Source organism: Telmatherina bonti (assembly GCF_933228915.1).
Source record: "Telmatherina bonti genome assembly, chromosome: 22".
NCBI classification, from domain to species: Eukaryota; Metazoa; Chordata; class Actinopteri; order Atheriniformes; family Telmatherinidae; genus Telmatherina; species Telmatherina bonti.
Genome location: NC_136631.1, coordinates 26,593,237 through 26,618,177, shown reverse-complemented (window position 1 = coordinate 26,618,177; position 24,941 = coordinate 26,593,237). Strand labels below are relative to the sequence as shown.

At 43.5% G+C, this 24,941-nt stretch overlaps 2 protein-coding genes across 2 annotated transcripts; both read right to left on the bottom strand.

The window, feature by feature from the left end:
* Positions 1-1,260: 1,260 nt before the first annotated feature.
* LOC306773024 (uncharacterized protein) lies at positions 1,261-17,396 on the bottom strand. The gene is made up of 4 exons (XM_079262716.1): positions 16,361-17,396; positions 14,756-14,956; positions 11,029-11,239; positions 1,261-1,518 (listed from the first exon to the last, which is right to left on the bottom strand). Exons 1-4 carry the CDS (start codon positions 17,064-17,066, stop codon positions 1,266-1,268), a joined length of 1,371 nt encoding a protein of 456 aa, XP_079118842.1. The 5' UTR covers positions 17,067-17,396; the 3' UTR covers positions 1,261-1,265.
* Positions 17,397-18,893: 1,497 nt separating this feature from the next.
* On the bottom strand, positions 18,894-20,379 carry yipf6 (Yip1 domain family, member 6). Its single transcript, XM_079262509.1, has 2 exons — positions 19,950-20,379; positions 18,894-19,804 (listed from the first exon to the last, which is right to left on the bottom strand). Exons 1-2 carry the CDS (start codon positions 20,286-20,288, stop codon positions 19,448-19,450), a joined length of 696 nt encoding a protein of 231 aa, XP_079118635.1. The 5' UTR covers positions 20,289-20,379; the 3' UTR covers positions 18,894-19,447.
* Between the last annotated feature and the right edge of the window lie 4,562 nt (positions 20,380-24,941).

The following is a 24,941-nucleotide window of genomic DNA, read 5'->3' as shown; positions in this document are numbered from 1 at the left end:
AAATGTGTTTGGACCAGGTGGTTGTACCGGGCTGAATCACACCAACCAGACATGTTTTCAGTAAAATATAAGCTTTTATGAATAAAATGAAAATAAATAAAATACTAGGCTGGATAGAAAGAAGAGACTGGCGATGCATCCCATAATAATCAAATAGACGTTGCGGGGTTCCTGTTGCAACACTGAGGACCGTCTGTTTTTCTGTCCTGCATGTTGGTTGTTTATGTAGATCAGCTATCTGTCAACAAAAAACTGATCTCCAAACTGTTTATAATAAAAAAAATCTCCAAAAGTCATTTTTAGTATTATTTCTTATTCATAATGAAAAAAAAGTTGTCTATGCATGGTTTTGTCATGTATCAGAACAAGCATCAGCTTACATCTAGTCTGTTACTCCAACACGATGTGTTTTACTGACTGTTCCCCCTAAAATACATAAAAAGACATTAAAGTGGCTGATTTGGTTTGATGTCTGTTCTATGAATGCTGGAATCTGCAGTCTGAAGTAATTCCTCGTGCAACCACTGTTTTCTTCTGAAGAGCAAAATGAAAATTTCCCTCTCAAAGTAGGATCATTGCTCCATTTTGAGTATGGATGGGCATATTTAAATCGGTCGTTAAGAATTTCATCAGTGACATGTTTTAATCAATAAGACTAATGCATCTATAGAATGGTGTTGAAACATCTATTTTCCAGTGGAACCACTGAATGGATCCCTTTTAACTGCCACAACAGTTCATCTTGTGATAAGGATCTAAATGAGGAAACACGCTGCGTTTTTCCTACTTTCACTGCATTTTAATATTGTCATAAATACTCAATTTTAATATAAAAATATTAATGATTAATCAAACTCAAGTTAATTTTCCTGATGACTGATTAACACTAATCAAAACCCCACCCCTAATTTCAAGCCATCTGATCGGCTTTGTGAAGCAAAGTGGATGTAGATGTCTTTCCTGGAAAGCGTTGGCACCACCAGTCTTTACACACTCCACTCAGCCAATGCTTGCTGATGACATGTACTACTCAGATGTTTGTCTTTTTGATGAGGCCTGAGCAGGTTTGAGAGAATTTTACTAATCTGTAAGCAGCTAACTGAACCACAGACTTTGTGTCATCATGTAAAATCATCTCATCTAGCCTCAATCATTCGATTTGCTTTAAGAACCAGCAGCAGCCAAAGCGGGACACACACGCCTTTCAGGCTTATTGCCGCTCTGGAAAGACGGTCTGGAGTAATTCCAAAACAACTTCTTGCAGTTCAGTCCCCCTCCCACACACAGTCACATTCCCGTAGAGGGTTCCTCTGCCGCATGGTGGTGATGACGGTAATCCTGTTTTCGGACAACTCCCTCAGCTCGTTGATCAGCTCCTGTACGCAGGGGCTCGGCCAGGGGTGGCCGTTCAGGTAGTCCCTCAGGATGAAGGAGCGCTCCACCAGCAGCTCTAGTTCCACCAAGTGTCGCAGCTTGTGGAGGCTCAGCAGGTCTTTTTCAGGTTCCCGCCGGAAAAATCTGGACGACACAAGAGAACTTTATGTAAATAAGTATGAAATATGGAAGCACAAGGGTCAGTATGGTATCTAAATCTATGATCAGGTGCAAAGAGCCATGCTATCATATCTACACACACTTCCAATAACACAAAACGGCAGATAACACCAGAAACCAGCGTAGGCTGAGTCAAGTTAGCCAGACTGGGTTTTAGTTTCATCTTCATCCATTGCTGGACGGGGGCCAGCCGATTTTACACTGCAAATATGTTAAGAGCTGGTTGAGAATGATGGAGGTACAGCTTGCAGAAACGCTCATGTTTTACAATCTACAGCTGCGCAGTATAAAATTCATATTGCATAATTAATTGAATGCCTTTGTCGTAGCGGAATACATCACAATATCAATTTAAGGTTGAAAATTATGATTTTAAAAAAAAAAAAAAAAGTCATTTTTGGAGTATTTTTTATGTAGAGAGCAGTACTCAATAAAACACAACACTTTATTGTTCAAATATACACAAATAACAGAAGTACAAAGGCATGTTTTCACTGTTTTAACAACAAAAAATTTCTCAATACTTCAATAATAAAAAATAGAAAAAATAAAGTGGATATGATGATCTTTATGGACAAATTTTTGCTTGCCAATATCACAAATGCAAGGCGATGGCATACTCGCCGTCCATTTCGAGACGTGTCCAATGGCGCATACTCACGGATAGGCCAGTGGACATCTGGTCGGAGGCACCGTGCTGACGTGCAATTTCCCTCAGAGGTCGCTTTAATGCCACAGTGTCCATGGAGGAGGCACTTAGTCCACTTCAGGGATGTTGAATGGGAAAGTGTTCGCGGGGAGGTATTTTAACCATGGACCGACACTTTTCCGTTTTGGCGGTTGCCATCGGCCATTTTGGTGCCCAACCCCAAACGTGTCCAAATTTGCCGTGCAGGTCCATCTGGGGCCTCCAAAGGGCCCAATGGGGTCCAGGGGCCCCAAATAGGACGCTCGTGTTTAAGTGCTCATATCCAGCTGCCAATTGCGTGGGTGTACCTGGACGTGCCCGCTTTCTATTCGCTTCCATTCATTCCGTTTTGGGTCTCTCATGCACCTCCGAAAGGGGCTAGGAGGCTCAAAACTACTCCACGTCACGGCGGGGCCCTATGAACCGCTGTCAGAAAAGTGGTCAAAAGTAGCTTTTTGGCAAAATGTCAGCAAAAAAAAGACACTCAAGGAATGTGACAGTATTTCCAGCGGACGGCAGCCTCAGCCCGACAGGCGCTTTTCGGCCATGGCACACCCAAGAAACGCCCTTGGAAACTTAAAATTGGTCCAATCCATGTCCAGAGGAGGCTCTATGTGGCTGCGGCAGAATGGGGTTTCCAACTCATTTTTCAGGAGCAAAGGTAGAGGGGGTCCCCCGCAGGCTGTCAAGGTGCCAGGAAGCCTAAAATCGGGCGCGTTCATGTCAAAAAGACCCTCTACAAGGCTGCGGCACAACGGGGCTCCTAACTAATTTCTGTCCAAAATGTTAGCCCAAACACACTTGCTACATGCAATGGATTGGAAGTGGACACATCCCCTGTTTTTAGTGTTTGCGTCCTGCGCAGTCTGCAAGTGACCTGGGGACACCAAAATCGGGCAAATTCATGTCAAAAAGAGGCGCTTTGCGCGTGAGGTGGGAGGGCGTCCCTAACTGGTTCATGAGGTAAATGACCAGCCAAAATGGACGGTTTCCTGGGAAAATGTATTGCCACTGGACACGTCTTTGCCTCACTGTGCACCACCATTCAGACATTTAAAAACAAATCTGGTTTCAAGCTTTAATTCAAAATCCATTTTAAAAACCCAGGTTCACAATCTCCGGTTTGTAAAATAATTTAAAATGATCTAGATCTATAGGGGGTACATCTGCAGACCTGGAACCAAACACCACCACCTCTGTTTTGAAGTCATTTAGATTAAGAAAGTTTAGTGCCATCCAAGATTTGACGTCCTTCAGACATGTTTGGAGAGAATCAAGAGAAGACCCATCGTTCTTTTTAAGGGGGAGATAAATCTGGCAGTCATCTGCGTAACAATGAAAGGAGATGCCATGTCTCCTAAGAATTGAGACCAAAGGGAGTAAATATAAAGAAGTCAGAACTGGACCCAAAATGGATCTCTGTGGGACTCCATATGCTGGTGGAGCACTGGAGGACTCATAGTTCCCTAGACAAACTGAAAAGCTTCGGTCGTTTAAGGAGGACCTGAACCGATCCAGAGCCACACCTTTTATGCCAATACAATTTTCCAAACGTGAGATTAAAATATCATGATAGACTGCATCGATGCATGCAGTTAAGTCCAGTAAAATAAGAAGCACACAGTCACATGATAAAAGAATATCATTAAAAACTCTGAGAAGTGCGGATTCAGTCCTGTGCATTGCTTTAAAACCTGACTGAAAAGTCTCAAGAACATCATGCAGGTTGACGATTATCTGATTATAAACTATTTTTTTAAGGCTTTAGATAAAAAGGCAACTTGGAAATCGGCCTGAAGTTTGTAGGAACATTTACATCAAGCCTAGGTTTTCTGGGAAGAGGATGTACGACAGCATGTTTAAATATTTTGGGTACCACCCCTGATGTTAGACTGGCATTAATGATGGTTAAAATTAGTGAGCCTAAAGTAGGAAAAAGCTCTTTCAACAGGCGCAGGGGAACAGCATTATGGGGAGAACCTGACGGCTTCAGGTGACCCATCACTTGCTGTAGCTGAGCAAGAGTGATATGTTCAAACTGGTGGAAGACAGCAGAACATGTAGGCGGATCTGAGGGGTCAGGTATGGGCAGTATTATCTTTGCCCTTGCTGAAGCTATTTTTTCTATATGCAAAAACCTATCGCATATTTCAAAAGAGGGGTCACAACAGGAAGTTAGAGGAACAGTGAGAATAGTCTAAATTGTTTTAAACAATATGCAAGGTTTATGACTATTTGAAGATATTAGCAAAATATTTTCTTTTTGCTTCCTTTACCGTGGACTGATATAAACTCCAATGATCTCTTTAAGATTTGGAAAGAAACTTGAAAGTGATCTTTTTTCCCCATTTTTGCTCAGTCTTACGGCAATCACGCCTCATAGCACGTGTCTCATCATTTAGCCAGGGCTCAGACCTGGCTTTGGACTGTCTGGTCATTATGGGGGCCACAGTGTCTAGGATAGTCTCACAGATGTCGTTCAACCAAGAAATAAGTTAATCAACTTTGTGCAGGGATCCAGGGAAAACGTATTGATCAAAACAGAGAAATTTTGTCCACTTCCAATCATTTATAATGGCAGACAGATGCCTCCTTGTGTACAGTGGCCATTTCTCCACCAAACAGTGTCCAAACAGACTGAAACTCACAGGGCAGACTCCTTGGTGTCCAATTAGCTTGCCCTGTGAATTTTGGACAAAGTATGGCAGAGAAAACATCACTGTACACTAGGAGGCATCAAGCTGCAATGTTAACGAATTGGAAATAGAATAAATAAGACAACTACCCTTACCATTGTCCCATTTTGTCTCTGTTTGTCCTACAAGTCTTAAACTGTTCATCTATTACTCTTTCAGGACCCTGGAACTGTGTCTAAAGTGTGGTGAAATTTGGACCAACTTCACTATTCTTGGTCCTCCGTGGATTATCCAGGGGGGGATCTTCAATGTCCCCCTGGAACAGTGCACCGTTCCTGTTTAAAGTGTGGCAGATGTGTCCCTGGAAGTCCTTTCCTGGGTAAAGACCTCCAGAACACACGCTGGAGGATTCAGGGGGACTCCTCTGCAACTCATGCATAGAAACAGTGCACCTTTCCAGGGTAAAACTAAGGGGTGGTCCTAGCATCATTGGTGACAATGACATTTTTAATAATATTCATCAGGTCTCTCTGTCAACTCTCGCACGTATCCTGAAGAGAAATCAAATTCAAATGAAACTACTGTATCGAGTACCTTTTGAGAGGAATTCAGAGAGGGTCAAACAGCAGCGGCATGCATATGTGGAGGTATGTATTCACTTTAGGTGTAAACCTCACTTTCCAAGACTTCGTAAGATTGTGAAGGCTGTTTGACCATAGGTTGAGCTCTAGCGGAGTCTACTTACAAATGGATGCTGATGAAATTCCTCGAATTCATTTACATCGATGAGGCAGGCTTCAACCTCAAAAGCAAGAAGAGGCAGACACATCATTGACCACAGGGCTATACTCAATGTCCCACGGCAGCAAGGGGGGGGAACATCCCCCTCTGTGCGGCAATTTCTCAGAATTTCTCACCCCACATTCTGACATTTCTGGACCAGTTACACAACTTGCTTACAGCTAACCAAATAGGCCCACAGCAGATGCTATACATTGTCGTCTGGGACAATGTGTCTTTCCACCGCTCTGCTTTGGTCAACAACTGGTTTCAGCAGAACCCCCAGTTTTCTGTGCAATGCCTCCCACCATATTCTCCTTTCTTGAATCCAATTGAAGAATTCTTCTCGGCACAGCGGTGGAAGGTATATGATCGACGGCCCCAGGCCCAGTTGCCCCTCATTCAGGCCATGGTGGAGGCCTGTGACCAGATTGATGCCACAGCCATTCAAGGATGGATTTGACGTTCGAAGGTTCTTCCCTCGCTGCCTTGCAAAAGAAGACATTGCATGCGATGTCAATGAAATTCTGTGGCCTGATCCAGTTCGGCGAAGAGATGACCCCTAGTAACACTTGATTCTGCTTGCTGATATTATTTTCTTTTTTTGGCAATTCCATACTTTGTGTGGTCATTTTTATGTTCATACATAAAATGTGGTTGGTTTTTTTTTTTTTTTTTTTTTTTTTACAGTATTTTTCAATGTTACAGATAGGCCAACAGACTACTGTTGTAGCATGAACAACTTTTGTTGGAATTTTGACTCAAAGTACAATTTCTGTCAATTCTACTGCATTGGTCTTCTGTTGAATTTGGCAAATATTTATATTTGCGCTGTCTTTGTGTACTTCACTCTCAATACTCAAATCATTGAGAAGTAGGGTTGTTAAAAGGGTTAAGAGTGTTCTATGTAGTACAGTAGTGTGCAACTGGTTCATACAGAATTTAGTCATATGACACGTGTTTTCATGTGGCGACAACATCATTTTGATAAAGTAGTGTATAACTGTTAGTGTTTAATTTTGCAAAGGATCTGAGGTGTTCTGCTAACTGGGTGTGTGGTTGTGCTAATTGTGTGTAGAGTTTTGCAAAACCAGGCCCTCTTTTGAAAATCGTGCTTAAGCAATTGTAAAAAACTTTAAGAGGATTTTTTGTTCGGCCTGTCATGTAGAACACGTGTGCCAATTTTCATAAAGATGGATGACTTGTAGTAGCAGGGGACCAACAATAGGTGGCACTATCGTTCAATTTTGCCTGAATCGTTCCAAGCACCCCAAAATATGTAAATTTTCACATTACAATGGGAAATTTGTGAGTTTTCAAGCATGTTAAGGTCCCGATTTGTTTGCTCAGTGTCCATTTCTTACGCCGCAGATATTTATGAGAAACACCTGAGGAACAGTCGCCATTGTTTCAATAAACCTGTCCAGCTTCCACTTATCAGTAACGTGATGCAACTTGACCACTAGTTTGTAGTAGTTACTAAGTATTTTAACTCATGGTGGTCTTTCTCAGCTGTATAGTTTGGATATTTCAGTGTTTAAATACTTTCAACTCAGGCGTTTGTAACGTGGATCAATGTTTTTTTTTTTTTAATTTGTATTTTACTGTCATTTTCACAATATCAACTTTACATCGGGTACATTTGCAAGATTAACCATTTGCATTTTCAAAAAAAACAAACAGAACAAATCTTAAACAAAATATCAGAATTAAATACATATACAAAATAAGATTAGCATCAAACCAGGTTGGGATGTGTTTCTCTCCCTCCTTTATGTCTAATGTGTTCCTTTCTCTTGAAATAAGAAATCTACAATGTAGTTTAGTTTTGTAAAAAAAATCAGGTCTGTGCCATCCAATGCACATTAACCAACCGCTCCAGATATGGTTGAAATTATCGAGCTCTAGTGTCATCGTTTATTTTCTCCATGTTATAGAAGCATAAAAGGACCTCAATCCACTCCTCCACATTGGGTACCTGATCACTTCTCCATTTCCTGGTGATTGCCTTTCTGCCAGCCAACAGCAATAATCTCAGCATTTTGTAATCTTCACCTCTTTTTAACCCCTTAACCGGCGGCTCCTACCATTTCTTAGACATTTTCTATTTCAATAAAACAATGCATGACACACCGTTAGGCTCTCCCCTTCTGATTGACCCCATTTTTGACCAACTGGATTGACTCATGGTCCTTCCTTAGCCAATAATACCCACTGAGTGTCAACCTAGGTGGTCTGACCATCACATACGTTTATGCTCCCAGAATCTCGCCCACCAGCTCTGATGCCAGTTCTGACCCCACTGCCGTAAAGCCAATAAAATTCTCGTCAAGGCGATGTAAAATGGCTTCAGGGGGTCCGTGTGTAAACATTTGTGACAATGTGCGTACTTGTGTGTCCGTGCGCAAAAGCAGAGGAAGTCTTTATTAGTCCGCTTTTTCTCTGTATGAACTTTTGCAAAACACGCCAAAACGCGGAAATACACCCGCGAGGAGGTGGTGGAGTCGTTTACACCCGCGAGGAGGTGGTGGAGGAGCCGTTTACACGGAGGGAGGAGGTGGAGGAGCCGTTTACACGGAGGAACAGTGATTTCTACAGAGGAAGACGTCTCTGACTGCAGAAGAAGATGTGGTTCCTGAAGGAGAAGAACATGAAAAGTAAGAACTTCTATATGCAGCTACGGTGTCTTTATAAGCTGTTTAGATGAGTAACTCTGTTGTTTATGGGGAGGGCTTATTTACTTTGTGCATCGGGGTGGGGGCGTCCACGTTGTTTCCTACGTCTACGTTCTCTCTGTTCCCGTATTTCCAGTGGTTCTGTTCGGTCTGCTAAAGACGTGGGACCTGGTTTGTTAGAAAACTTGGGGTCTCGGCTCTAAAATTTCAGACCCCGGACCGGGGGAACCGTTCATGCGGGTGTCGTTCAGTCCGAGTGTGCGTGAAGCAAAAAGAGCAGCGATGAAAGAGACGCAGCAGTTCAACACCTCTATTTCCCTCCAGTTGTAAACATTTGTTCATGAATCCAAAATTATAGAAAGAAAATAAGCTGCTGCTGATTTATCTGCGTGTGTGTGGACCGCTTCCACACTCCAGGTTTGGAAAGCTGACATGGTGTTGATGAGGCAGATATAACACCACCTCAGCCTACACTCCTGCCCTTCAGACCACCTGGACCCCTGCTCATAACAGCTACATATTCTGCTCTCCAGCTTTTTCACTTTTTTTATTTTTTATTTTTTACAAACACTCTTTATCAGACAATAGTTCGAAACACAAAGATCCACGACTGTAAATATGTCAATTGTATTGTGTTGTGTTTTTATTATTACGTTTTGTTTACATTACATAACATGGCATTATATTGTTTACATATATAAAAATGATGACCGTAAAACTTATTCTGACTCTTTTATTATAATGCAGAGTAGCAAAAATAAGCTTTTAGTGTGTTTATGCATCACCTGGTGAATTTCAATAATACTGATAGTAAATATGAATATACAACAAGATTCCTCTTGACACCACCTTTCATTAGAGTCTCATTGATGACTGTATGTTGAAGTGTTCTGGAGTTATAGCTTATTGAAGTTGGAGTATCCAAATGGCCACTTTGGGGAGCGCATGAACATACTTACAGTAAAGCCCTCATAGAATAATAATTGTGGCTGCTATTGTCACCAGATTTTAACTGGTCATAGGAAAGGCTTCATGCTACAGCTCCATCTGATTTTCCAGTCCATATCTCCATCTCTCCATGTGCAGCATGTTGACAAAGTAGAAGAGAAATTTAGATGAGGGAAAAAACCTGAAATTTCCTTGTGTTCCAACTTCAATAACTTTATGCTGGTTACAGTTACGATACATTTAAATGGTCAGTAAAACTTGAGTGTTTTCTTTATAAAGACACCATGCTTTTGAATCTACTAATTTGGGTATGTCTTTTTAGGCGTTTTTGGCATTTTGGGAGGTGACTGTTAAGGGGTTCATTTTAGTGTATTTATTATTCCCAGAAATATAGTTTTAAACTCAACTGGGATCTGGACTCTCATTCCTTCTTCAATTACTTGCAGTATTTTTAATCCAAAATTGTTTAATGAGGGGCCATCCCCAAAAGATGTGGAAGTGGACTGCTCTCCTTTCACCACAAGATCTCCAACATTCGGTATCTCCGTACTTACTCTGTAATGGAGTTACAAAGAACCTTCTTATGTTCTTCCAGCCATATTCTCTCCAGTTCAGTGAGTTTATGGTCTTCCACTGGTATTCATTCATTTCCTCCCATTTTTCCCCCGTTATCCTAACATGTGCTTTCCTCTCCCATCTGGTTTTTACATATTCAGTATTATCTCCTTTTAAGTCCTTGAGTACGTTTGATAACTATGAAATAACTTTTTTCGTGAACAATGGCTTAATTAGGAATCTTATGACGGCTGGCATCAATGATTTTAAATAGGCTTTTTTAATTTCTTGTTCTAGATAGTTGCAGACATCTGTAGAAATGACTATTTGGGAGATTGTATATCTCTCTTCATTCTTGGAAGCTCGCCACTGCTTGTTTATTAAATCACCTCCTGGTGCATTCTAGGGCCTTTATCCCAGAGTTTAAACCTACTGTCCAAGCCACCAGGGGCAACGTCTGCATCATATACAATCCATCTGAAAAGTCAACAGCACCCCGAGATAACCAAAGAAATGATATGACGGCATCATCCATGATGAGTGTATGATAATGACGTCCCAACACAAACGTTTTAAGGATTTAGTATTGCACATATCAATATAAATAGTTTAAGAAACAAAATAAATGAAATATCTGAACTGTTACTCGAACATGAGCTGAATATACTTGCTTTGTCTGAGACTCATCTGGACTCATCCTATGAAGATATGGAACATAAAAGGTTCAAACATCTACAGAAAGGACAGAGATAAGGTGGCAGAGTAACTTTTTATGTTCAGGATCATTTACAGGTAAAAACACGGATATGATGCAGTTCTTCTACCTCACAAGAATCCTATTCTATTAGGTTGTGGTTCCATCACTCTGTGCAGCATGACCACGCTGGTCTACGTCAGACCAGCAGCATGGTGGGACAGGAGAACTGGTCTGCGTCAGACCAGCAGCATGGTGGGACAGGAGAACTGGTCTGCGTCAGACCAGCAGCATGGTGGGACAGGAGAACTGGTCTGCGTCAGACCAGCAGCATGGTGGGACAGGAGAACTGGTCTGCGTCAGACCAGCAGCATGGTGGGACAGGAGAACTGGTCTGCTGCAGTCCAGAACTTTCACCAGTACAAACATCTGGAGCTTCACAGAAGCAGAAATCACGTAGAGCAGCTAGAATCCGGCATCAGACCACATCAAGCTTACCGTATCCTGAGAGTCCTGAGCTGAGGGAACAGCATGGGGATTCGTCTGCAGAGACTTCCACTGGAGCGGTTCTGCTCGATGTCCAGGTGCTCGAGACCTGGAACTTTAGGTGCGATGGAGTCCATGTCTTTCAGGGTTATGGCCACTCGCAGCGTCAGCCTGGTCACGGTGGAGGGGATGCTAGTTGTGTAGGTGGCCAGAGAATTTCCTCCTACAGACAGAAAGCAGCAGAGGAGCCATGATGAAGTGGACTTTTCACTGCAGGGGAATCCAGCTCCAGTCCTGCAGGTTTTAGACGTTTCCCTGATCCATCACACCAGATTTACGTTTAATTTCTCCTCCACAGCTTCTTTAAAGTTTCTCTATGATGCAGTTTTCAGTATAATTTATTTTAAAATGCAAGTCCAGAAGGACAAGAAATAATCATTTTCCACAAACCCCTTCCTTCATGTTGTATTGATCCTCTCAGATCAGCCAGAAACAAGCCAACAGAGAAGCTCCGCCCTCTGTCCTGCAGGCTGCGTCTGATTGGTCAACTGCTAGGAGTCGTTGTATGGCGCAGTGAAGGTGGGTGTGGCTTTCTTCTAGTGACAACCTAGAGAGGATGACCAATCACGGAGTCCCTCCCCCGGGACGTCACTAAAATGTCCAAGTAGAAAAAAAAACTCTCTGAGAGCAATAGTTTCTGTCGCCATGGAAACTGAACGGAGTAAGTGCTGGAAAGCTCAAACATTCGTTTAGGTCGCAGGTGTCAAACTCCAGTCCTAGAGGGCCGGTACCCTGTAGGTTTCTGTTGTCTCCATGCTTGACAAGAAGCTGCTGGATCTATTTGGTTTGAGCAGGGAAACAACATAAACCTGCAGGAAGAAGACCCTCCAGGACTGGAGTTCGACATTCTTTGGGTGAGAAAAAAAACAAAAACAAAAAAACAGCAGCGCTCACATGTCTGATGAGTATTCATCACTGTAACACTGTAGAAAGCTCAGAAAACTAGAAATGCTGCTTTAAGTTCTTCCTGATCGTGTGGAGCCATTCCTCCAACTCAGGTTCTGCGGCAGGAAACATCCAGAACCTGCAAGCCGGCCTCCCTCCAGGACACACGATGGACCGCCCTGCTTTACTGCGGTAGCTAAGAAATAACAGCTTTCTTGGCATTAGAGGTGTGTTGTGAAAATCGATTCAGTAATTCTGAATCGATTTTCACATTGATTCATAAAGATTGATCCGTTAGTCCAAAGATCCATTTTTTAGGGAAATTTTTAGCCGATGAACTTTGACCTTTTTGCCGCGTCATTGAACTTACGCATGCGCGCTACGTGTGAAGACTTTAAACAGTGAACATGGCGTCAGACTGTTAGCCAAGCCCCGGCTTTGAAAACGCCGGCAATGTTTAAGGCTGAGATCTGGAAATATTTCGGATTCAGAAAGGACAAAGAGGAAGACGAACTCGACAAAAGCAAAGCGATTTGCAAGACATGCCAAATGGAAGTAAAGCTGTGCGGAAACACAACAAAGCTGAAGAACCACATGTTGAGACATCACCAAGACCTCATGTCTACGCTGCCCGCCGTCTAAGAGTCTTACATGAGTGTGACAACACACTGCATAGACGAGGAGTGGAATCTTATCTCGTATGTACTACAGACCACCGAAGCTGAGACTGACCATCATTCTGCCAGTCTGGCTGAAGTGTTGATGGCGGCGATGGAGGAGTGGGGGCTAACGAGCAACGACACAGCTGTGGTTGCTGCTTTGCACACATCATCAACCTCACATCACAAGCCGGTCTCAAACTCCCAAATATTGCTCGCCTGCTTGGGAGAGTGAGGCAGATCGCAGTACAACAGCCACCCTCATCCTCAAAGACAAACAGAAGCTGCTGCAGCTAAAAGCACACAAGCTAACAACTGATGTCGCAACCCGCTGGAACAGTGCACTGGAAATGCTTGAACGCTTTCTGGAGCAGCAACCTGCAAACTCTGCCGCGCTGCTGTCACCCGCAGTCCGAAGAAATGAAAGATCTGCGCAGCCTGAAGGAGGAAGACATAACCGATGCAGAAGATGTGGTCAGAGCTCTGGAGCCAATGATGACGGCCACTCAAGTCATGTCAGAAGGAAAGTCAGCTTTTCTCAGCAGACCTGCTCCAGCAGAGGACCAGACTCCCGCAGGAATCTAAAGTTGTGAAGGATGAGATCAAGGACACTTGAGAATAAGGTAGGCCGTGTGCGCGGTGAGAGAAAGAGGTGTGAGTGTGTAACTGTACATTAAAGAAAAAATTATCCTCAGGTAAGATTATACATTGATTTACTTGTGTTTAAATTCAGGTACGTGGAGCAGAAGGACTTGCTGCAGCTGTCCAATGAGCCGGAGCGAAACGGCACCTTTTCCAGGCTCCAGATAGAAGCAGGTGGGATGGAGGAAGAAGCATCGAATGCACGTTATAAAAAGATGACTAGTGGAAAAAAAAATCCCTCCTAGTTCTGAATCTGTCTCACAGACGCCTGTACTTATTCTCACACAGCAATATGACGAGGATGATGATGATGATGATGTTGATGGAGGTGGAAACCAAACCATCTGGATCTAACCCCAAGCAATCCAGTGCCTTAAAGTCTCTCCTTGGGGAAGTCTACAGAGGAGCAGGAGGAGCAAAGAAAACCAGAGCAGAAGAGGCAGAAATGAGATCCAGAGGTGCAAGGCAAGGAGACAATCCTCTGGTCTGGTGGAGGGAGAAGGGAAAGGAGGTTCCTCCACTGGCTCGCATGGCAGAGCGACGTCTCTGTCTCCAGTGTTGCATCTGAGAGGGTCTTTACGACTGCAGGCCACATCATCACTGCAAAACGAAGCCGTCTTACCCAGGACGTGTCTATGACTTCCTTCTCTTGCTGAAGAATCTTTCCATTCCCTAGTGACTGTCGTTGACAGGACAGCTGACAGTTTCTTTAGCTGAGTTTCAATTCCAGAGCATTTTTGTTTGCACTTTAAGAGGCGAAGCTTTTCTTTTTACAATTTAAGTTCAAAATGCAAGTTTACATGTCTGCACTTTAACGGAAGTTGAATGTATTTTAATTGAAGTACTTAAAGCTTTTAAACAAGACTGTGAGGCACTTATGTTTGTTACGGTACTGTACCTTTGCTATTTGCATTCATTGATAATTACCATTATATAACTTGAAGCTGTTAACCAGCACACTGTTTACATTCACATTTACTGACAATGTCTTTGTTTTTCATATTGTTGCAGTAAAATTGCATTAAAGAGCAACAGCTTTTGACTGAGTTAATTTTGTCCTATTATTAATATCGTATTAGGTTAGAGTCCCAAATCAGTCACAGACATCGCTAGTATCCTCCGTTCACTGCCCGGGTCTGTTTGATCATTTCCTAATAGGCAGTTCTATCAATATTCTGGGAAGGGGTCTGCTCCCCACAGCCATCTTTAACTTCCAATACTTCATTCATTTGTTGTTGGATGTCCATATAATACTGGTATTCATACGCTGCAACACAGTCCTGTAATTAAACACAAAAATATTTTCATAATACTGATCCAGAACCATGTTGGATCAGAACAAAATCGGATCCAATGGTGATAATCAATTCTAAATGTTCAGAATCGGAATCAAATCGATTCTTGAAATTTGATTCGATACCCAGCATCCTCCAGACTTTTCATGTTTCTGCTTCAAACCGCAGATTCTAGAAAACTCCAGAAGTCCGACTCACCGATGATGGTGAGGGAGTCCAGCTGCTGTAAAGGACTCAGCCAGGACCCGAGGCGACACTCGATCCCCTCCCTGATGTAGCGGTAGCGGACCGTCAGCGTCCGGAGCCACGGCAGGCTGCGCAGCGCGCTCCCTGGGAGGGTGGTCTCTGGGTAGTCCACCAGCTCCAGGCTGGTCAGCATCGGGCCGCCATACGACACTCCTGCAGGAGGAGGAGAAGGAGGAAAAGAAGGAGGAGGAGGAGGAAGAGAAGGAAGAGCAGGAAGGAGGAGGAGGAGGAAGAGAATGAGGAAGAGGAGGAGGTGGAGGAGGAGGAGGGGAAGAGGAGGGGGAGGAAAAGAGGGAGGAGGAGGAGGAAGAGGAAGAGAAGGAAGAGCAGGAGGAGGAGGAAGAGGAGGAGGAAGAGAAGGAAGGAGGAGGAGAAAGAGGAGGAGGAAGAGAATGAGGGAGAGGAGAAGGAGGAGGAAGAAGTGGAGCAGGAGAAGGAGGAAGAGGAGGAGGAAGAGAAGGAAGGAGGAGGAGAAAGAGGAGGAGGAAGAGAATGAGGAAGAGGAAGAGAATGAGGAAGAGGAAGAGAATGAGGGAGAGGAGAAGGAGGGAGAGGAGAAGGGGGAGGAAGAGGAGGAGGAGAAGGAGGAGGGGGAGGAGGAGGGGGAGGAGAAGGTGGAGGGGGAGGAGGAGAAGGAGGAGCTTCAGCTCAACGTTCCAGACATTCAGGCTGACGCTGCAGAGAGACATTCATGTCCACGTTAACGGCGTCCCGTCCTCCGTTCTGGTGCCTCTCCTGTGCAGCAGCCATTAAACATCACATGACGCTGTGAAGTCACGTCGCCGTTTTCCATTAATGACCGAAACGGAGACAAAAACATGGAGGACAGAAAAGCGTCCAACCCGGAAGAGGTGAAGAAAGACGGCTTCACTGAGTGCAGTCAGCTGGATTCAGAGTGTCTCCACGATGGAAGTTCTCAGCACCTTCACCTGCCTGGGAGACTTCTGCCTGATGTCCAGCTGGATGAAGACACATGTTGTCCCACATGCTGCTGGAAGATCACATGTATGTGTGAAGCAGAGATCATGTGGAGGAGCGACGAGCTGAGCTGGAAATTGGATCAACAACAGCAGAATGTTTGGTTTTGACTGAAGCAGAAAGGTGATGTAGAGGAGACGTCAGGCTTCGTCCTTACATCCTGGTTAGATAAACATCTAGCCTCCTGCTGAACTTCCACCTGCTGTCAGAAACAGATTTCTCTGTAATTTACAGGATTAAATCACAAGCAGATGTTTTTCCTCCAAGCTGTTCAGCCTGTCTGGTGGTGAAGATGGGACTAGCAAGGCAGGGAACCCTCTGAGAAGATGTTTTCATGTGTGACTGGATCCATGATGCGCTAGTCTATTCTTCTTCTATGGTACTGTAAAGACGTCACTTAGGGAGAGAAGATGAGATTTTACAAACACAATGAAGCATTTAGAACAGTTTTAGTGAAGTCATTAGAAACCAGTAGAAGCATTTTTATTCGCTTTTCTTTTTAAACAAGATGCACCTTAAAAATCCCTCAGTTCTGTTCCCTGGTCTAGGAAACTAACAGGTCCTCAGGACCAGGCTTACCTTGCTGGTCCGGGTCCTGGGGGCTGAGATAGTCCTCTGGGAGCGGTTCAGGCGGCTCCCCCTTCATGCCCCAGGACAGGTGTCTGAGTTTCTTCAGGTTCAGCAGCAGGTTGTGGAAGACGCAGCGGGGTACGGGTCTCACCGTGTCCAGTCCGTAGCCCTCCCCCTGCTGATGGAAGAGCAGGTACCGCAGGTTGACCAGGTGCGCCACCGTGTTGATGAAGCCCACCGTGCACGGCAGCCGCACGTTGCACACGCTCAGGTGCGTCAGCCTCTCCGCCAGGTGCTCGGTGAGACCGGGTCCCAACAAGCACTGGTCCCAGGTTGCGTTCCGGACCCCGAGGTCCCGCAGTTCTGGAAACCTGGACAGGTTATCCAGGTACTTCTCCTTGTACTGACGTCCTCCGTCCACAAACACGATGGCGGTGAGGGACGGGAGGAACTTGACGAGGCGTCGCCACTCTTTCCGCCGCAGGTGACGCACCGCCACCCGGGAGAGTCTGCGGCGGGCCAGGGTGTCCCAGAAGCCGTAGGTGTAGCGCCGCAGCTCGGACAGCACCACCGTGTAGTCCCGCCACAGGGATGGGTGGTCCACGAGCTTCTTCAGGTGTCTGCAGCACGTGCGGACGGTGTGCTTCTCCTCCGTGCTCAGGTAGCTGAACACGTGAACCCAGAGTTCCGGTGGGAGCTGCGGGGGGCCCTCCATCAGTTCGCCAGTCTAGCCCAGTCCGACCAGTCTAACCCAGTCTAACTCAGTCCGCCCAGTCTAACCCAGTCCGACCAGTCTAACCCAGTCCGACCAGTCTAACTCAGTCCGACCAGTCTAACCCAGTCCGACCAGTCTAACCCAGTCTAACTCAGTCCGACCAGTCTAACCCAGTCCGCCCAGCCTAACTCAGTCCGACCAGTCTAACCCAGTCTAACTCAGTCCGACCAGTCTAACCCAGTCCGACCAGTCTAACCCAGTCCGCCCAGTCTAACTCAGTCCGACCAGTCTAACCCAGTCCGCCCAGTCTAACTCAGTCCGACCAGTCTAACCCAGTTCGCCCAGTCCTCCCAGTCTAACCCACTCCGCCCAGTCTAACCCACTCCTCCCAGTTTAACTCAGTCCGACCAGTCTAACCCAGTCCAACCAGTCTAACCCAGTCCGCCCAGTCTAACTCGGTCCGACCAGTCTAACCCAGTCCGCCCAGTCTAACTCAGTCCGACCAGTCTAACCCAGTCCGCCCAGTCTAACCCAGTCCCCCCAGTCTAACCCAGTCCCATACAATCCCACCTGTAGCTGATCAGAACCTGTAGCAGAGAACATATTTACCCATAACACCGGGAAATGATGGCTCCGGTCGCATGCTTATGAGGTCATTGTTCTTCGTCTCTGCCTGAATCGGTTGTCAATCTGTGTCGGCTTGTTCTGCTGCCCCCAACAGGACAGAGAGGTTTACAGCAACATCTGTCTGACATTTCATGTCTGTTTTACACTGAGTCATGAAATGAAAAATAAATTCCGTTTATGAACCTCTACGTGAGCAAACTTGCGCTGTCTCACCAGCTTCTCTGCGGAGGAATCTAAAATAATCCTGCCTTGTGCTTCTCTGGAGGGTCTAACAATCCTGCTTCTGTCGGAGCTTCGTCCAGTTTCCGGGGGGCTGTGGTGTGAAGGAGAGTTCTGTACTTCTCAATAATTATTATTTTCTATCATTCTGAGATAAACTACTTTCCAGATTTCTATAATCTTACTTTTTCTACCACATACCATTGTAATTGTTGGACTTTAGGGGCTTGTAGTTTTGTAAAACCTTTGAGTTACGATGAATACACATGGAAATTATTTTTTACATGAGAAATGTAGACTGAAAAAGACTCCTACATTAATAACAGTTGTTTTTTTTCTAGCCTCTTTCTCTCAACCAATGACTGTTGTTTTATTATTCAGCACTTTGGGCAGCTCCTGCTACAATACATGTGCTATGTAAATAAAGTTAAACCAGTCTGTTTTCTACCTACTGATTTACCAGCAAATGCCCTGAAAAACTCTATAATTCATGTCTCTCAGAGGATCCTTTAAACAGCAGTCTCTCCCTACAGAGTACATATACGTTAGATAACATACATAGTGCAGATGTCTTCTTGGGACCTGGTTCTAGACCAGGTTCTGGTTCTAGACCAGGTTCTGGGGTGGTACAACTCCATGTTCTCAGTTCCTGTTCTTGTGCTGCTGTAATTAGTTTCTCCTGTTTATATCAGATACAGATTCTGTCAGCAGGGGCTTGTCCTCATCTTCATCATCTTCCTCACTAAGAGGAGTGTTCTTGTTTCATTCAAAAACACTAAAACCATGACACAGTTTGAAGGCAGGACAACCTTTTCCTTTCAGAACAAGAGCGGCTGCTGCTTTGGCTCAGATAGATAATGATAAATTGATCATCTATAATTAATGATCAAATATTAGTGAGTAAAGTTAAGTAGGAACATTTCATTTACCAACAAATCCCACTGAATTATTTTTAATGACAGAATTAAGGATTTTCTCCACTCAGTTTCAGTTCTGGAAAATAAACCAAAAGCAGAAAACACATTTCAATAGACTTTAAATATTCTGCACTGTCTCCACCTCCTAATGTTACATCATAACCGTCATCTCGTAAAGAAAAAGAAAAATAAACCCAAATGAAAGCGGAAAAGGGACAGCATGTCAGGGTTTTAGTCCGTCTGCATTAACACAACGCTAAATGTTTAAAAATTGAAAGTAACTGCATATAATGTAAGAATTACACCCAGAAACACAAAGAGAAGAAGAAAATGGCTGTGGCCCCAACAGTTCATTCTGCATTTCTATTTACATGACTTAAACCTAACATGGACACAAAGAAGAGAGGGAGACCGTCCTCTTCATCAGCTGCAGCAGTCACCACTTCTGCTCCTCAAAGGAGGAGTTTAGAAATAAGTTTTTGTTGTTCCAGGAATCAAAATGCTGTTTATGAAGCTCAGAAACATTTATAGTCTGCTCAGTAGTTTTGTGTTTATTTAAAGGCAGATCCTGGATTCTGTCTGAGTTTTTTCACTCTCCAAAGATGTTTGTGGTCTCTGTCAGTGTTCTTTCTCTGCTGGTGTGAATGTCAGAACCATCCAGCCAATCACAAAGTAAAAGAGAAACACAGGATAAACCACCAGCGCTTTGCGGTTGGGCGGCTGGCTGTTGGCAAGGAAGGCCGTGGAGGCGAAGGTGGACCAGCCGAAGGATGCCGTCACCACTACCAGCCGGATGATGGAGGTGACCGTTCCTGTACCACTGATCAAGACAATCCGGCAAACCACCATGGCGACTGTCAACGGCAAAATGCAGTATCCCAACACACAGAGGCTCTGGAAGAAGGAGAGGGTCCCTCCCAGCAGCTTGGAGTTGACGGTGATAATGATGGAACCAAACCAGACGATGACAAAGACCTGCGATGAAGAATAAATCAGCAAGTTATTCAGGAACTTCCAAATGATCTGAGTGGATTCTAGGAAACCAGTTTTTTAAAAATTTTTTATTATTAATTAACGTTGTAAATATGTATATTAATAAACTACTGTGATGTTTCCTCACCTCAGCAAACTGAGGGCCTCCCTGGTTGTTCTTGTCGGTGGCCCCCCCCTGCAGCAGCAGCGCCAGCGCCACGCAGAGCAGCAGCGGCCCCCACAGGTCCCAGTCCCGCAGCAGGGCCGAGCTCCGCTTCGGGTACAGGACGTGGACGAACTTCTTCCCCACCGCCCGCAGATCCCGCAGGATGGTCTCTTTCACCGGCTCGTCCAACGTAGAAAACTCTTCGTCCGTCCTGGAAGGAGCTGCGGGGACGGAGATGTCCCCCTCCACCGGGATGTCCTCCGAGATGGAGACCTCAGACAGCCCAGCGAACGACCTGCTGGCCTCGTCCATTGCTGCCATCTTTACCTGTAAACTGAATTAAGATGATCCTACACGGCTCCTGAAGACACCAGCTGGAGTCCTAAACCACACTTACTGGACTGGTCCTCCACGTCAGCTGGAGGATTGTTTACTTCCGCACTGCGCATCTACGTCATATCCGTGTGGTGCGTTCAGGTACAACTGCAACAAATCCGTCTTCAGTGTTGTGATGAATGGATACATTTCCACGAAACTGTAAATGTTAAAACGATTTCATTTAAAAAAAAAAAAAAAAAAAGGCAAATACAACACATTAAGTAAGGACACGATATATGTAATACTTTAAATTTAAGAGCAGCAAGAAAACGAAGAATATATTAGCATAAGAACTAACTTGTCTGCGGTAAGTTTTGTTTTTATTAAATTTTAATATTGATAAAGTTACATAAAAACAAAGCAATGGAAGCTGTATTACAGGATAAAAGGTTCCTCATCCTTGCTGATTGTGTTAATGGTTTGATTTTTTATTTTTATTGTGATTTTCTCCTTAATTAAACTTTGGTGTTCATCCTTCTCCTACGCAATGACTTTAGCATTAGGCCTCGCCTGGCAGATCTGCAATGAAAAACAGCTTATCAATGAGGGATCACATCGCTGTCATCATGCTTTCTTAAGAAATTTATTAGACTTAGACTTTATTGATCTCACAGTGGGGAAATTTACTTGTTACAGTTGGTAAGGTGCACAGAGTGGCAGAAAGAGAAACATGCATCACAGAAAATCCAATATTAGTATGAATAATAATTTCCATTCGAGATTGCTCTGTTTGATGGTGTAGTAGGTTGGAAAAATGGCTACAATACTTTGTGTAAATATACCCCCCTCCCCCATTTTTTTTTTTTTTTTTTTTTTTTTTTTTTGTTTTGTTTTGTTTATAATTGTGAACTGTTCTAATAACCATTTCAATGTTCTCACGGTGTTCATACAATTCCAGGTCAGCAGATGGTACCCTTGCGCCATAGTGGGGCAGCTCAGAATAAAATGAGCTCTGGCCTGGGCAACAGGCTAAACCAGTCTCCTCTCTGTAATCCACAGTACACCTGTCTACACAGTGCTCACTAGCCTGTGAGCCGCTTGCTGCCGGTCCAGATTAGCAAATTGTTTTTAGCAAATTGGAAGCCAATGGTTGTTTCTCTGACTTGCTACACTGTAAACCTGACTAAGTTCACAGTACTCAAAACTTATGTGGCAACTGATTACCTAATAAAATTTAAGTTAACAAAATTACCTTTAAGTAAACAAATACTATAAAATATAATACGGTCAACTTGAAAGTTTTCATTTTAAAATTGTACTGTTTAAGTATAGTTTACTAAAAAAAAAAAAAAAAAAATATATATATATATATATATATATATATATATATATATATATATATATATATATATATATATATATATATATATATATATTTTAAAATGTAATGTTTTTATGTTCTTCACAATTGATTATTTTAATACAACACTGTGTTATTATTGTAAAACCTCAACTCAAAAAGTACAATTACTGATCACTTAAAAACCTATTTCTTTTCATTAATAATTATGTTGAAATGACTCAAAAAGATAACTTGCATTGCAAATCTTTGTTTTATTGAAGATTTTTTTATATGACGATATATGAATGCATATACTCATGAATCATTCTAATACATCAAAAGGAGTAGGAGCACCAAACCTTTATTTTATGAAAATACTACAAGTGAAATTGCTATCACTTACTAGTCATTTAAACACAACCAATGATTGTTTATAAAACTATACAAACGTTGTTTTTTCCCCCATAAGCAGGCACATTTCACAGTACTTCAGATTTTTAATAAGTCAAAAAACTATTCAAAAGTGCAAAAAGAAGATCAGGTAGACTGTATACTTTAAACAAAGTGCTCAAAATGCTCAGCAGCAGAAATGTAAAAACATGACAGAATATCAAAAATTCTCGTATAAACATATTTCCATAGCATAGCTCGGGCTATTCAATAGCCATTTTTGAGAAACATGTTGGCAAGTTTCCTGTAGTTTTCAATCATCAAGTCCTGAACCAAGCACATCACAGGATTAAAATATTGGAATACTGTGAGATTAGGATTGACAATTGTTCATAAACTATTCCGAAGTATAAACATAAAAAACTGAAGTATACTTTAAGTTCTTTGGGAAAACTACCCAAATTACAAAAGTTCAGTGCTTAAAACAACTTGCAGAGTATCAGTGTCAAAAATAACAGAACATTGACATTCATGTATTTCTCCGCACAGTATATCTGCATGACATACTGGACTACTCTTTCTGTAATAAATAATTTCTGAGAGCATTTAAGCAAGGTTTCAGAGGTTTGCCATCATCTAGCCCCATCAACATTTTCTGAATGAAGGTACAAGTGTTTGCAAGTTTCATAGGGTAGTCCAAATGCAGGACGTACATCAAGCCAAACAACAATGCAAATGCATCAGCAAACCTGGGAATATCATTGATAACCAAGTCATCTTCCACAACTACAGCAAGACTTGAAGGGCTGAAATGCACAAAACTGGACTAGTAATGGTGTCCACGGTTAGAAGGACGACGGGAGTGTCACTAACATCTGGCTGATCTGATTCACCCACCTGGAAAAGACAAATATTAGAAAATTTAATGGCGAGAAAGAAAACATGAAATATATATTATGTAGCTGGTAAGTCAAATGTAATTAAAAAAAATAAATAAATTGATACTTACATTCCATGTCTTAAAAAAATTGGGGTCTTCCTCACGCAGATAGATTGGGAGAGCATGAAGGGCTACTGTACATTTAATGTTAGCATCTTGTTCCTCCTGCATGAGCAAGGATAAGAAGAGGTCATATAACTACAAAGGTTTCCATACATTATCACTGGGAAGCATACGTTTGCTCGTCAAATATGTCAATTCATCATTATTTTGGTCTATGCAGCCAGGGGTAAATTTTACTTTCTATGACTTTAATATGTATCTCTGTATTAAAAGACAATCAACTGATTAAACTTTCCAAGTGACAATACAGAAGGTAGTTAAGGATTTTCTTTATAGTAAAGCCATGAAAACTTTAATCAAATAGCATTTTCCTAACTCATCCTACAACAAGCAATACATAATTGTAACATGTTATATAAATCCCCACTCATTTAATATCAGGAAACAGTTCTTTTTCTTCTTATGGAACACAATCTGAGAAAAAATGATGATGGAGTCCTCTCACACCCCTATTTCCTGGGTTTTGCTGGGGTGGGGTTCAGGCAGAGGGCGAGTGCAGTCCTATTGACCTGGGGCCTGGGCTGGCTTGGCTGGGGAAAGGTGCAGTAGGCCAGCTGTGTCTGGGGGTTGGTGGTGGTGGACGCTGAAAGTGAGCATGAGGAGCTAGTGGGGGCCTTGTGAGGGACGCTCTTGTCATGTTGGGAAGGAGAAATGAGGGTGTGTAAGTGTGAATGTTTGAAGCTGTGAATGAAAAGTGAAAGACTGGAGAGGGAGGGTGTGAAAGAATTAAGGTAAGTGTGTGTGTATATGATAGGGTGTGTGTGTGTATGGGGGTGTCAGTGAGGATGGAGGGATGGATGTGGAGCATGTACAGTGTGTGTGTGTGTGTGTGTGTGTAGTGGGCAGTATGTGAGTGTGGGTGGATAGATGGAGTGTTTGTATGGGGGGTGAAACAGGATGGAGGGATGGGGGGAGTGTGAAGGCTGTGTAGGGTGTGTGTGTGTGTGTGCATAGGGAGAAGTAAGTGAGGGGGGTGGGTTAGGGGAATGTTTGATGGGGCATGTGTGTAAGTGGGTGTATTTGAGTGAAGGTGGAAGGGTGAGGGAGTGTGCAATGGAGTATTTGTAAGAAATGGGGCGTATAGGGAGTGTGTGTGTGTGTGTGAGTTGGTGTTTGTGTGATGATGTGTGTGTGTTGGGGGGTCTGGTTTCTGGTCTGGGGGTCCTTGCTCTCCCTTAGCGTTGGCTGGGCCCTCTGCCTGCGCTTTCTTTGTCCCGGGCAGCCGGCAGGACCATCATTTGCCGGTCTGGGCCCGCTTGAGGCTGTTTCCCCTGATGGGGGACTCTGGCTGGGGACCCCTCTGCCACCTCCTAGGTGGTAACATAGTTGGCTCCGGGGTGGGGCGGTTGGGATCTGAGCTCAGGGCTGGCTGCCGGTTGCCCGTGTCTTGGGGTCCTCCTGGCCTGCCTCTGACGTGCTGATTCCTTTTTAAACACTCTTGCTCCATATATTCTACATGTGACACAGTCACTGAGTCGTCCTGCAGATTTTCTCACCAATAGCAGCTAGTTTTCTTTATGTGTTTTTGACTTTAGCTGAGTTACATGGTGCATATTTAACTTGTTAATCTCTGGTGCTCTTCACAGTTGTTGGCTTTGTCCTCCTGCAGGAGGACCATGAGTTGCCTTATGTTGGGTGTTGGTACAGGTATAGCAAGTTGTCCAGAATCTGTGGTTGGCTTGTATGTGTGTGTATCTATACATGTGTGTGTATGTTCTTTATTATGAGGCTTTTTCTCTGTCTACTCTCTTTTCTTATCTTTTTTTGTGTTCTCTTTCTATCCTGTCTCTATCCTCTGATTACGTCCAGCAATACTATGCAAACTGGTAAACAAAAATAAAATAAGAATCCAGAATATCAA